Below are 12,311 nucleotides of genomic sequence, written 5' to 3'. Positions count from 1 at the left end.
ATGTTCAATATATTACCCCGACCCCATAAGTCCTGTGTGATAGAGAAATAACAGAGAAATAACAGAGAAATAAAAGAGAAATAAAATAATAGTGAAAATAGTCAAAGGTGGGAGTGTGGATGCCAAGAAATATAGGCAGGTAGGGGAAGGTAGACAGAAGTAGAGTGATTCACCAAAAATACAAGATGTCCAAATAAGCATCAGGAAAAAATACCACTAAATCAGGGTCCACAGGAGCTACGAGCTTAAGTTTATTTTACATTTTAATTTTCCCCTGCATCAGATCTAAGATTAAATTAGCATCACGATTATCAAGGTGGGTTGTGGATTTTTTTTGGTCCCTTGGTGGTGGTGGTGGTTGGACTTCCGCACGTCCGAGACGGGAGGCTTCGGGCGTGTGGATGTGGTGGACGGTGGACGGTGGACGGGACGGGCCTTTGCAGTCGAGGCTTGCAGGGTTCCATTAGTCGATCGAGGGGCGTGCGAGATCTGAGAGGGGTGAGAGGGGAATGATGGGGTTAATTGAGTCTGTTGTTGGTTTTATCAGTGATGTGCCGGTCCATGGAGATATCTACTAGCTGGGTTGAACCTGTTGCGTTAACTAATTGAGTATATCTAGTGTTTGATCAGTAGATAAGGTAGTATCTTCGGATAATTGGGTACATATTCACATATGAGAAATTCTCCGGTCATACATACGCCAATTATCAATTCAATGATTCTTCTGCCCAAGGTCTGTTATATTTAGCTGTTGTCGCGAGTGCAGCAAAGGCGGAAGATTTCCTGCCGGACGAATGGAAGTTGCGACAATCAGCACGCGGGAAAGTGACATCATTGGCATTTCTCACTCTACCTTATTGTAGTCCGTAGGTCACTAGCCCTAAGTTGTGAATAGAACTAGACATGCTTACAATTATGATTGCTTCGTGGTTATGTTTTATGTTTTTGTACAGTGTTCTGCGCGTACTGTGTATTTTGGCAGTTGCAAGCAGGTTTTCCAGGCCGGGGATTTAGTATAGATAATGAATTACCTATCCGCTAGCCTAGGCCATTGAGAAATATATATCCCGTCGTAGCTCCCGTTTGACGAGATTCATTACCATGCTTCTATATATCATACACTAATTACTAACTCTTCGAATTTGCGAGACATGGAAAGTGAGGGAGTGAGAGAGAGAAGAAGAAGAAAAAAAAAAAAAAAAAAAAAAAAAAAAAAAAGAAACGGCCAGAGAGAAAGAGACAGAGAGGCTGTCAACTTTTCCCTTCTCTTCTTCTGCATCCAGATGCTAACCACTTCAACCAATTTTCAAATATAAACTACCTCATTGCACTGTCAAAGAACGTCGTCATCCCAGGTGGCCCCGTTTGGTGAAAAGATTGTCCCCGTGCCTCGTTCCTGTCTGGTGTTACATGGCTATCTGGGTGTGACTTCTTTGCATTGGGCTCAGCTCGAAAGCGCTCAAAGAGGACTCTTTCCTGTAAATGTGACGTTGACGTTGACGGCCGTGGCGGGCCCGTTAAGCGTGTCCGGTGCTGTGGAGTAGCAGCTGGCATTTCACCTGCTTTGCGTTTTAGTTATCCTCAATGAAAATGATAGACAAGTCCCTACGGTTTTTTGTAATGCCTAGGGGTCTTCCTGGTGGCGGCATTACGGCCACAGCGCCCCGTCTATTCTTTGAGCTCCCAGTGCCACTGCGCTGGTGTCGGTGTAACTGTTCTACCCCTTCTTGGTTGATGGGAAAGGTATTCTGCGGGAACGTAGGTGTCTGAGGAGGAGCGGATGTAGCTTGCAGGGTTGAGGGTGCCGTTACTGGAGGACCATTGCGTGATCTTCCCATGGTGTTGAGCGCGGAGGATACGGTGTCGGATGCAGCGGTCTGCATTTGCGATCTCATGGCTCGAGATTTTAATAAGTTGTAGAGGTTCGTGATCTGGGTGAATTTCTTGCATTTGTCGCGATACAAGTCGACCAGCTCCTGATTTTTCTTCTGAAGCTGTTCCTGGGCAGTTTGCATGTCTGTTCTCGATCAACAGATAGCCCATCATTAAGAAGACTGTGACGTACCAGAGAGTCTTGCCTGTAGGCTTGATATCTCCGTGTTCGCATTGTGAATCACTTTGTCCATCTGGGTGTTGATCGTCGCGTATTTTTCCGTCAGCGTCTTTGCGAGAAATTTCTGATAGAAGCTTCTTGTCATCAGCATGATGATGGATTGAAGCCGGAAGACACCATCAAACGTACATCTCTTGCGTGGTCTGATATGTCCAGAAGAGCAAGGCTCGCCCCGCGCATTCCATAATGGTGTTTGGATCGAGACCACTGAGCACACTCGTTTTGTAATCCTCCGTGGGGTTCAAGACGGTTGCGACGGCCTCGTCTGGGTTGATAAGGGGGGTCTGACACGCTGGACAGAGACGTTCACCGGCGGTAGGGCGTGAGAGACCGAGGGTATCTGCACACTTGAGGCAAAATATATGCCTGGGAAGTCAATACTATTTGGACCGTGTGAGGTTGAAGATTATGCTAATGTAGCAACAGTCTTACGAGCAGGTAGTGACCACAGCCCTCTCCTTCAACTGAGTGCGACATTTTAAGGAATTGCAACGCAAGTATAGATCCATAGCGAGGAGTGACGTTTGATTAAGACCCAGAGAGTGGTTGATGGGGGAGAGAGTGAAAGGGAGAGAACGGCATCTTGGGGGAGAAGAAGTCAGCCGACCCCGTCTAGATATAAAAGGGAGAAAATCAGCGCAAAGAAAACGGCGGAAAGTGATCGTTCCCACGGCCTGCCTGGAACCGTCAAATTTATCATGGTATTATTGTACACAAATCATATGTTTCTTCATGAGTCTTGTCTTTTCGTATTCTTATATGATCAAAAGAAGAACGTATTTCCAGACGCATCACGCTTTGTCGTACGCATCTTTTCCTCGAATTCCGGACCAGGTTCATATTCCCTCCATAGACTGGCCGGGAAGATGTGCTTGTTTCGCTCATACCACCGCCTGTCTACCACCCTGGTTGTCGAGGGATCTTTGTCGGCTCCTTCAAGTTCTTCGCCGTTCGATTTCGACAAGGAATTATCGATGGAGCTGGCCGGAGGCTTGTTGGAATAATCAAAAAGCAGTCCGCCGGCATGAGTGAAATTGGGTACACGATTGGCGATGAAATAGTATAATTCGTAATGCTGGACGAGAACGGATTAGTATGAAGACTGCCGAGGAGCCTGATATGTTGCAACACTCACATGCGGGACAATGATTTCTCCTTTGACGAGCATCAGGTCGTCGACACTGACTCGGGCCCATTCACGACGATTATCTTTGCGTCCCTTGGTGGCTCCGCTGTTGCCACCCACTCCCAACTCTGCTCCCACCTTACGACAGCGATCAAGGAACAACCAGACGGGATCCCCCTTCTTCACCTTGACGCTCCCTGCCGGTATATTCGTTCCATCATAGAAAATAAATGGGATCAATATCTCGGTGTTCTTGACCGCTTCCTGCATCGCCAGGAAATCCTTGCGCAGAGCATCTCGTGCCTCTGCCTCTGCCTTGATCGTCGCCTTGGTCATTGCTTTCGGTGGGGGAGGTGCGTTGGGATTTGGCGTAATCCGACGAGACGACGGTAGGGAACCATCGTCAACGGGCGTCTTTGAAGCTGATCGAGCAATCCTCGACTCGCCCGGCGTAGCGGCGGAATCGTTTCCAGTATTCTCCTCCTCCTCATCATCTCCGAATGAGAGCTTGCTCTTCGCTAGCGGCTTCTTCTTTTTCTTCTTCTTGGGAGGACCTTCGCTCTGTGGCGTCGAATTACTGTGGCGTGTGGTTAGTCGAGCAACCAGGACTGGAAAACTGCGCTTTGACTCACCCATCAGTCGCATCGCTTGCCGACGGCGTTGCGCCCCTCGAGTCGCCGGAGGCGAACCTCCCCAGCGACTTATCGTGTGCCTCTCGTTCCTTCTGCTCCAGCACCTCGGCGCGACGTTTGCGAAAATCGGAAAGGTGGACCAGGCCAACTGTCTGCGACTTCAGCATTTCTTCAGCCGAGGCCGTCTGGCCGGTAAAGGACCGCGGCGTCGAGCTGTGGCTGTCATTCTCCGATGGCGCCATTTTGAATGGAAATCCACGATTGTTCAAGGAGAAGTCATGGAGCGCGAGCGCATTTCAGATGGAAAAGCGACTGACGTACGGACGGTGCACGTGACCAGGACAGCCTATGTAGGAACGATCCCTTTCCAAGGCCGGAAAATTATCCAAAAATAAGGAAAAATGGAAAACAGTTAGTAGTTGATATCCGAGTCCAAAATTTACTGTGTAACCATTTATTGAAGCTGTCCGCGTGTCGCATGTGCAGCGGTCGCAGCTTTCTTTGGCTGTAGACCGGTGCAAACCGAGCAAACACCGACCCTCAATGCGCTCTCCGCAGGAATCGATAAACAACCTTCCTTTGTCTTTCTCTTTCAATTGCACACCTGAACCCCGCGATATCATGGAGGAAGAAGACGACGATTTTTATGACCCTGCTGATGCAGTGCCGGTCACCAACACTCAGAATGCGCCTCACAACCAGTCCACCAATGCCACACCCCAGCATTCAAATGATGACGAAGAGATTGAGGTAGAAGAGGACGATGATGTACGTCTGGCAACCCCTGCGCTTTGGAACGTTGGCTGAATGACCATATCTAGGATGAATTCAACATCATTACGGAGGCTCCTCCGGATGCTCCAGCTCCCGAAGTGTGAGTTCAACCCGTTCACAATGAAAGCCGACATTGCTCTGATGCCTAGTGTTTGGATAGATCCCATCCCCGTCATGCGATGCTTCGAACCGAGTCCCAGCGAACGCCATCCACCGATCTTTACACGGGGTCGAAATCCGCCACCCCTACCTTGACGCCCAAAGTAGAATCAGCTACGCCCGTCTCCGCTAATGCACGACCGGCCGCTCCCCAGAGGCCGGGCTCCGAATACCCCCCGGTCCACGCATCTAACATTGATGTTCATGCGAACCCGACGCACCCTTCTACCGGAAAGCCTATTCTGTCGACGGATATGGATATGGATTTCCCGGAGGATGACAAGCCGTGGAGACGCCCGGGATCGGATATCTCTGATTACTTCAACTACGGATTTGACGAATTCACCTGGGCTAGCTACGTCTTGAAACAGCAAGAGCTTCGGAGGGAAGTCGGGGACCAGAAGAAACAACTGGACGAGATGCAGGCGTTCTTGAACGGTGGAATGCCACCGCCAATGCCCGGAGGCCCGCAGCCAGGACCTGCACCCGGTCCCGCCGCCGGGCCTCCGCCGATGCCGGGCATGCCTGGTATGCCTGATATGTCTCCGGAAATAATGCAGGGCATCTTGACCACCATGATGTCCCGAGGCATGGATCCTACGACCATGGACCCTATGACTTTTATGCAGCATGCTCAAGCATTTATGGGCGGGCAATCCGGCGCAGGCGGCGGACAACCAGCTCAAGCCGGGTTTGCTGGCCAAGGAGGGCAACCTCAGATGGGAGGATATGGTGGTGGCTTCAATGCCGGACGAGGGCGAGGGCGAAGGTGGTAAAGGGAGGATGAATCCATGTTTTGTTTTTTGTCGGTCACGGTTATACTCTTGATAATGCCCCGAATCGCATTCTAGGACGGTTATGTACTGCGGAGTTTGTTGTTTACTATGAGGAAAAATCGGAAATCTTTGTCAATTGCTGGATTGCGTTCTTTGAGTTGAGTACGGAGTAGTAGTTTCGGGGCAAAGGAGGTGTGTTGTTGTTGAACTTGTTGAGATAATGCAACAAAGAGCTTAGTTCCGCTGTTGGAGCGATTCTCCATGACCATGAAGTCAATATCACCCTCCACCTAATTATGAGAAAATTATGTCTTGCGCATAGGGAGTAAGAACGGTGTCCGGAGAGAAGAGACAGAGAATACCCTCGGCAGTGGTGGAAGCTGTCGGCAAGTCTTGGCATTCTGGAAATTTCTCGCGGGCCGACGAGTCCAGATCTTCTTCCTTCCCCGTCCTTTTCTTCCCTTCGCTCTCCAGACCTCCAACTTTCTTCCTTTGCCATCTCCGCTTGATCCTCTGCGTCGTTCCTCGCGTCCAACACACCTGTCACAATGGTATGTCATGCGTCTCAATGCATTCCTCGGAGCTATAACACCCCCGTTGAAGTTTTTTTTCTCTTGCTTTTTGCTCCTTGCAAGATTGGACTTCTCATCGGCTGCTGGATTGATTTCCACCCCCAGTCGACCTTCGCATCGAGCTTGGTTAACCATTACTAACGCATTCCTATCGCTTAGTCTTTCATCCGCAACATCAAGAACCTCACCCCCCTCCTGGACCGCGTCCTGGTCCAGCGCGTCAAGCCCGAGACCAAGACCGCCTCGGGTATCTTCCTCCCCGAGAGTAGCGTCAAGGAGCAGAACGAGGCTCAGGTCCTTGCCGTTGGCCCCGGTGCCCTTGACCGCAACGGCCAGAGACTCCCCATGGGTGTCACTACCGGTGACCGTGTCTTGATCCCCCAGGTACGTTAGCTTTGGTTCATCATAAGTCTGGTTGAGATGAAGAACGAGGACTAACGGAACTTCTGTTACAGTTCGGTGGTAGCCCCATCAAGGTTGGCGAGGACGAGTACACACTCTTCCGTGACTCTGAGTATGTGTCCCCTCTGGCTCGTACGACATTGTGGATTGAGAACTAACGTCTACAACAGGATCCTTGCCAAGATCAAGGAGAACTAAATGCCGTATACGCCCTTGTCTTTCCCTCTCCGATCCTAGGATCATTCAATTCTAGCCGGAGACCTGTATTATACCATGCGAATGAGCTTTGATCATGCGCGTCGTCCCTGAAACCACCAAACCGAACTCAACCCAGTCCAATCTGGATTAAGCGAAAAGAAAACCCCCCTTGTACATTAGGATGGATTTCTGTTTCCGTTCTTGGTATCTTTGGGTTATAATGTGTCCCCTTGCATTTATCCTCTAAAGCGTGAAATGACTATTTACCTTGTTGCATATTCTGTGATGTATCTTAAGTCTCTACCTAGCAATCGCCATCTTCATACGCAGGCTGCGCGATGAAATGAGTAATCAGATATGATAATCTCCTCTCTGATCGTTTTTATTGATCTCGAAAAAGTTTAGAAGTAGATTCACGGTTTCGCAGTTTCGTTAAAATTCAGCGCCCAGTCGCATTGCCAGTCCTTTTCTATCACTAGATTGACCCGACTGATCAACTTCTCTCCTATCAATTTCCCGAACAGCTCTTGTCGACGCTCGGAAGACATGGCCATGAATAGGGACAGAGATCCGAATTTGTTCTGCTTATAGCTGCTACCATCGCCCTCGCCCTCAGTCCTCATGACCCTCTCTTTGTGTAATATAGAAAGCACAGCCCGGGCAGCATACGGATTCAGCCCGGCTCGTCTCAGGAAGTGCTCCCAATTCGTCTCTTCCATACTGTCACTTTCAGCTCTGGGAACCTGAGACTGTGGTTTCGGATTCACCGGCGTGAATCCAGCTTGCAGTGGGGTTGAAACATCTACACGAGGCATCTCAACTGCGTGCTTATCATATATTGAAAGAATCCATTTTGCTAGCGCCTCCGGCGACGAGGGCACCCAAAGCGGGACGATCGCTGCACAGTCATTTATCGAAGTGCAGAAAGCTAGCAAAGAAGTGAAAGATGCTAATTTCCGTTTATCCGCTGTCCATGTTAGACTTATACTTCCTCGCTGTGAATCTTTACCTGAGTTGGCTCCTTGAGAGACGAGTAGGTAGAGGTGCTCGTATCGCGATGCCATGAGGAAGATCTGCTCGCGGAGTGGTGAGTTTATCCATCTGGAATCGGTTATTTTGGGATTCTTGGGCTTATGTCCCGGGAGGTATAATTGGGTGATTTTTTGAGAGGTTGTGAGGATGATTCCCGTTGTTGGCGAGACTATAATGTCTGCTTCATTTGGAAGGACGTGTCTTGTGTCTGGCTGAAGGGCTATATTTCTGGAGCTGCAGTCAGATAGTGCTTGCCCGACTGTGGTGCCATAGTCTCTGTATATGATGGCAGGTGCGCTTTGTGTCTTTTCGATGCACTGTATGAGGTTGAGGTGGGTTTTGAGGAGCGCAGTTGAGACGTAGAGGTACGATTGTTGGAGGGCCTTGCGTTGAATTTGCGGGACTCTGTCTACGAAAGTGGCTGGTATAAGCATGCTTCTGTCGGAACTCACATTGGAATCATGCTGTTCAACCTTATCAATCGGCTGGGACGCAGCAAAGTATTGGCTCATGCCGACAACGGGGCGTCGACTTTTGATTCGGCCTCTGATTTCCATGAATGATGACAGCGAGCCCAGGGAGGCTTGCAGTGACAAGTGGGATTTTGGGTCTAGTCTTTCCTCTTTCTGAGACTTCTTTATTTCGAGAATTTGTTTGTTTATCAGCCGGAGACTTTCTCGACTCTTGCTTCGTTCCCTTTTCAAAGGAAGAAGCGATGCGTGGTTCGGAAAGCCTTTGAACTTCAATTGAAGACTCATTTCCTGCGATGACTTCTGCTCCACATTGCTCAAAGAAGATGGTTCTTCGTTTGTTTCCATCTCCTGCATTTCGTGACTCGGTTGAAGTGGCGATACTGCATGTACGGCATCCGAGCCGATGATCGATTCATCTATAGGGCAAGAGAAGTGACCGGTACTCGACAGGAAATTCTTGTTATCACCACATTGTTCGGAAAACAAGTATTCGGTGGTTTTTGAGAGTATGCCCCCGTCCATAGTAGATAGGTCTTCCCTAGGAGAGGGAATGGGAGTGCCTCCAGCAGAAATGACGGTATCCAGATGGGTTTCGCTGATATTCTTCTCGGAAGGACTGTTTGTTCTGGACCGACGACCGACTGACGTATTTGGCTGGGATTCGATGTCAAGTGCGCTTCCGCTAAGCGATGACAGGGAGGTGCCGGTATGGGTGGAAACGTCAGGGACAGTCTGGGTGTTGATGCCTGAATTCTGCTTGAAACCCGGCGAATTCTGACTAGACGAACAATTGTTACGGAGATTGCTGCAACCCAATGATTCGCTCAGGTCATTCCCTAGCTGAACACAGCCTGAGACCTCTTTGTCATAGTCACTAAAGAGACATGATGCAGTATTGATCTGTGGGTTCTCGTTACCTTTCAGAGGGGTTCCTGATCGACGTCTTTGTGCGCTATGATTAGTGAGGAAATACAGCGAGGTAAGACTTGGTAGCATCTGGAACCCTGCAACTGGCGAAGAGCTTCTGAGATAAGTATCATCGGCATCGGAGAGGACAATTGGTGGTTCTGAGAAGGCAAGATCATTCTGTAGGCAGGCAAAGAGCCATCAGCGCACTTGTCCACATGGCATTGAAGTGAACCTACCGGACACGACGTCAACTCATCCAAAAGTAGATTATCCACCGCGTATTTGGAAGGAACAACGCCGTTTTTGGCATGTTGTATCATTATGAAAGCATTCTTGCTGCATCTGAGTTTCTCTGTTTTGATATGATCCATGGATTCATCTATAGTGTCCGCAAGGCGGCTTGGAAGAATTGCAACCGACGGAGGCTCCTCGAGTGGTTCCAATTGGACATCAGATTCTTTGTATCGTGAGTTCCTCCGAGCAAGCATCGTGTTTGTGTCATACTCTGCAGGGAAAATGGGCGTTTCCACCTGAAGTCTTTCAATCCGATCGAATGCCGGCAAAACGTCGGTCCAATTGATGTCCTCCGTTCGAGCACTTGCATCCCGTATCACGGTTGACAGGAGACGAGCCCCTTCTTTCTTGATGTCCAACTTCTCTTTGAGCAAGGCCTGTGTGATGGCTTGTTGGGCTTTTTGTAATTGTTCGGGGACAGGGCTGGACTGTGGCTCGGGCGTGGGGATTTTGAAACCATCGTCGATGTAGGTGAGGGGATCGACCGCTGCGAAGTCACTAGCGATGCCGTAAGAATGAGCATATTCTAGAATAGAAGATTTTGATGGATTCCCCATTCTGGAGTTGTTCTTATGTTTGTGCCGGAAGCAAAGAAGTGAAAGTGAGGAGGCACTTGGGGTGGCGCTACGGGATTTTGGAAATATTGACACCTGAGTTTCTCGGCCAGGCAACGTGTTACACGTGCGTCTCTCTGATATACGTGAATACAGGAGTCCAAATTATAGAATGACAAACAAGTAATGTATTTCGCTAATGAAAGGCTAAGTAAATCATCTCAGAGTGCTCTGCTAATTTTCAATGCAATGAGTGTCATGTCCCGGGTATGCGCCAACGCCAGCGTTGTGTGATATTAAAAACACGGGGATGTCCGAAATTAGTCGTTATAGTTGGACTGGCGTGCGCCATCTTTGTTCACAGCCGGGAGATTGTACAAGGCAATGTGCTCTTCTTCCTGAGACTTTCCTGCCGGGTCCAAGACAGGGCGCTCAGCATGGCAAGCAACTCGGACTGCATGGCGTCGGTGGGGAGCAAATCCGTAAGAGGCAGTGTGGTTCTGTCGAAGCCGTTAGTGATACTGAATCGCTTGTTTCCTAGTCTGGAATTGAGGATTTTTGCTTACCGTGGTTCGGTTGTCCCAGATAGCAACATCATTCTTGCCCCATTGGAACCGCGCATGGGTCTCCTGGGTAGTGGCAATCACCTCAGCGAGGTATCTGAGAATAGCATCACTCTCAACCTTAGGGACGCCCACAATCTTCGTCACGAACCCAGGGTTAAAGAACAGACTGTTCCATCCAGTGACGGGGTTGGTCCGTATCAAAGGGTGTTCCGTTGTCACCGGCTCTCGGCGGACAGTTCGGCCAAGGGCTCGCGTGTCAGATGCCTGCATATCCGCCGAGTGAAGGGCCGTCAAGCCTTTGAGATAATTCTGCATGTGTGAAGAGAGAGCGTCGTATGCCGCGTACTGAGAAGTCCAAAGGGTGTCACCGCCGCCCCCACGAGGAGGACCGGTCAGAAGTTTCAAGAGGGTATAAGACGGTGGTTGCACCTCATAGGTTACCTAGTATTCGCGGTCAGTTTGAAGTAAATAGAGATGGAGCAAATAAGCATACATCTGAATGCCAAAGGAAACTGGGCGTAAACACGGCGCGTTGGTCGGCGGCGTTGTCACCGGTGTAAACAACATGAACATCCTCCAAGCCACTCTTCTTGGGAACAGCTGTCGTGGCATGCTACGGAAAGTCAGATCTATGAGAGCTTCTGTTAAGTGCCCGAAAGCTTTCGATCATACCTTGTGGAGCTTGCCAAAGTATTTTCCGAACTCTCTTTGTGCCTCAATGTCAAATTTGTCCTGGTTCCGGAAGATGACTATCCCACGGACAGCGACCAAGCGGGCTAGGTCATCCTTCTGAGCATCGGTGAGAGTGGCAAGATTGGCACCGTGGATCTCAGTGCCAATCTTGGGGTTGTAGTCGAAGATATCGGTTGCATCTTGCAGGAGGTTGCGGAACTTGGCGTCACCGTAGCGACCCCTATCGTCATACGGGATCTCTTCGATGGGATCCCAATGGAAGTCGGGAAAGGATGGTTTGAGGTCTTCGTAGGGGTAATCGTCATGGGTTTCAATGGCAGTTCGTCCAGGCTGATAGTTGAATTTGTTGTTGCCATCAATGGCGGTGGTGATGCCCTTCTTAGGCAAAGGGAGCTCGCCCAAGGATTGGCGCAAGACAGGGTCTTCCAGAGAAGGGGCCATTGTGGATTTGGAAGTGATGAAACCGAGAACTCAAAACGTCTAGATTCCTTCCCGAAAGTTTGCTGAAGAATTGATATGTCTTGAAGAATGAAGAACCAAGAATGATGCCTGGAGGGCAGACCCTTTCCTATATGTATAGCTTGTAGATGCCCGGAAGGCCGGAGCCACAGTCACACATCTCCCCCAGAAACGAAGGAAACGGCGATGGCACCATCGCTGACGAAAATCACCCAAGCTGTAGATATGTGGCGCGATGAGGAATCCTCATACTCCGTCAGGAAGTGATCCATGGTTTGTAAGCTTCTATGGAACGCTCCCCGAAGCGGTGGGTGCGATCACGTCATGTTCTCGCTGGATGTTGGAATGCGATGTGGGTCGGCCGCGACGAGAACAGAACCCATGGGGAAGGATGAGTCAATAATTGCTCTGATGAAACATGATGTAGCCTCCCAGTCCACATAGTATGACCGTCGGTCTCCTGCGGACGGTGGGCGTGGCTGTTGGTTGCTCGGCTAAGAGCAAGATACGGTGAGAATCCTGAGGTCGCAATCGACCATTATGGTTTCATCGGAACTAGTAGGCTAGGTAATCTGAGCG

General features: G+C 49.7%; 5 protein-coding genes across 5 annotated transcripts; 2 read left to right on the top strand and 3 right to left on the bottom strand.

Annotated features, from left to right (window-relative positions):
• Positions 1 to 1,571: 1,571 nt before the first annotated feature.
• On the bottom strand, positions 1,572 to 4,113 carry KD926_009289 (XAP5 domain protein; the record flags this gene model as incomplete). Its single annotated transcript, XM_053101911.1, has 6 exons — positions 1,572 to 2,017; positions 2,066 to 2,187; positions 2,243 to 2,453; positions 2,921 to 3,188; positions 3,249 to 3,816; positions 3,872 to 4,113. 6 exons carry the CDS (start codon positions 4,111 to 4,113, stop codon positions 1,572 to 1,574), a joined length of 1,857 nt encoding a protein of 618 aa, XP_052954545.1.
• A 301-nt stretch (positions 4,114 to 4,414) lies between these two features.
• On the top strand, positions 4,415 to 5,580 carry fip1 (cleavage polyadenylation factor subunit FIP1; the record flags this gene model as incomplete). The annotated part of the gene is made up of 3 exons (XM_053101910.1): positions 4,415 to 4,639; positions 4,693 to 4,745; positions 4,806 to 5,580. 3 exons carry the CDS (start codon positions 4,415 to 4,417, stop codon positions 5,578 to 5,580), a joined length of 1,053 nt encoding a protein of 350 aa, XP_052954544.1.
• A 548-nt stretch (positions 5,581 to 6,128) lies between these two features.
• KD926_009287 (GroES family chaperonin) lies at positions 6,129 to 6,752 on the top strand (the record flags this gene model as incomplete). The annotated part of the gene is made up of 4 exons (XM_053101908.1): positions 6,129 to 6,131; positions 6,312 to 6,536; positions 6,608 to 6,666; positions 6,725 to 6,752. 4 exons carry the CDS (start codon positions 6,129 to 6,131, stop codon positions 6,750 to 6,752), a joined length of 315 nt encoding a protein of 104 aa, XP_052954543.1.
• Positions 6,753 to 7,165: 413 nt separating this feature from the next.
• KD926_009286 (uncharacterized protein) lies at positions 7,166 to 10,017 on the bottom strand (the record flags this gene model as incomplete). Its single annotated transcript, XM_053101907.1, has 2 exons — positions 7,166 to 9,343; positions 9,403 to 10,017. 2 exons carry the CDS (start codon positions 10,015 to 10,017, stop codon positions 7,166 to 7,168), a joined length of 2,793 nt encoding a protein of 930 aa, XP_052954542.1.
• A 317-nt stretch (positions 10,018 to 10,334) lies between these two features.
• KD926_009285 (TauD/TfdA dioxygenase family protein) lies at positions 10,335 to 11,714 on the bottom strand (the record flags this gene model as incomplete). The annotated part of the gene is made up of 4 exons (XM_053101906.1): positions 10,335 to 10,514; positions 10,581 to 11,021; positions 11,074 to 11,193; positions 11,253 to 11,714. The coding sequence occupies 4 exons, from the start codon at positions 11,712 to 11,714 to the stop codon at positions 10,335 to 10,337; spliced, it is 1,203 nt and encodes a 400-aa protein (XP_052954541.1).
• Positions 11,715 to 12,311: the final 597 nt, after the last annotated feature.

Source organism: Aspergillus affinis, assembly GCF_023601865.1.
Source record: "Aspergillus affinis strain CMG 70 chromosome Unknown NODE_66_length_189108_cov_86_600325, whole genome shotgun sequence".
NCBI lineage: Eukaryota > Fungi > Ascomycota > Eurotiomycetes > Eurotiales > Aspergillaceae > Aspergillus > Aspergillus affinis.
This window is presented reverse-complemented; position numbering and strand designations above follow the sequence as displayed.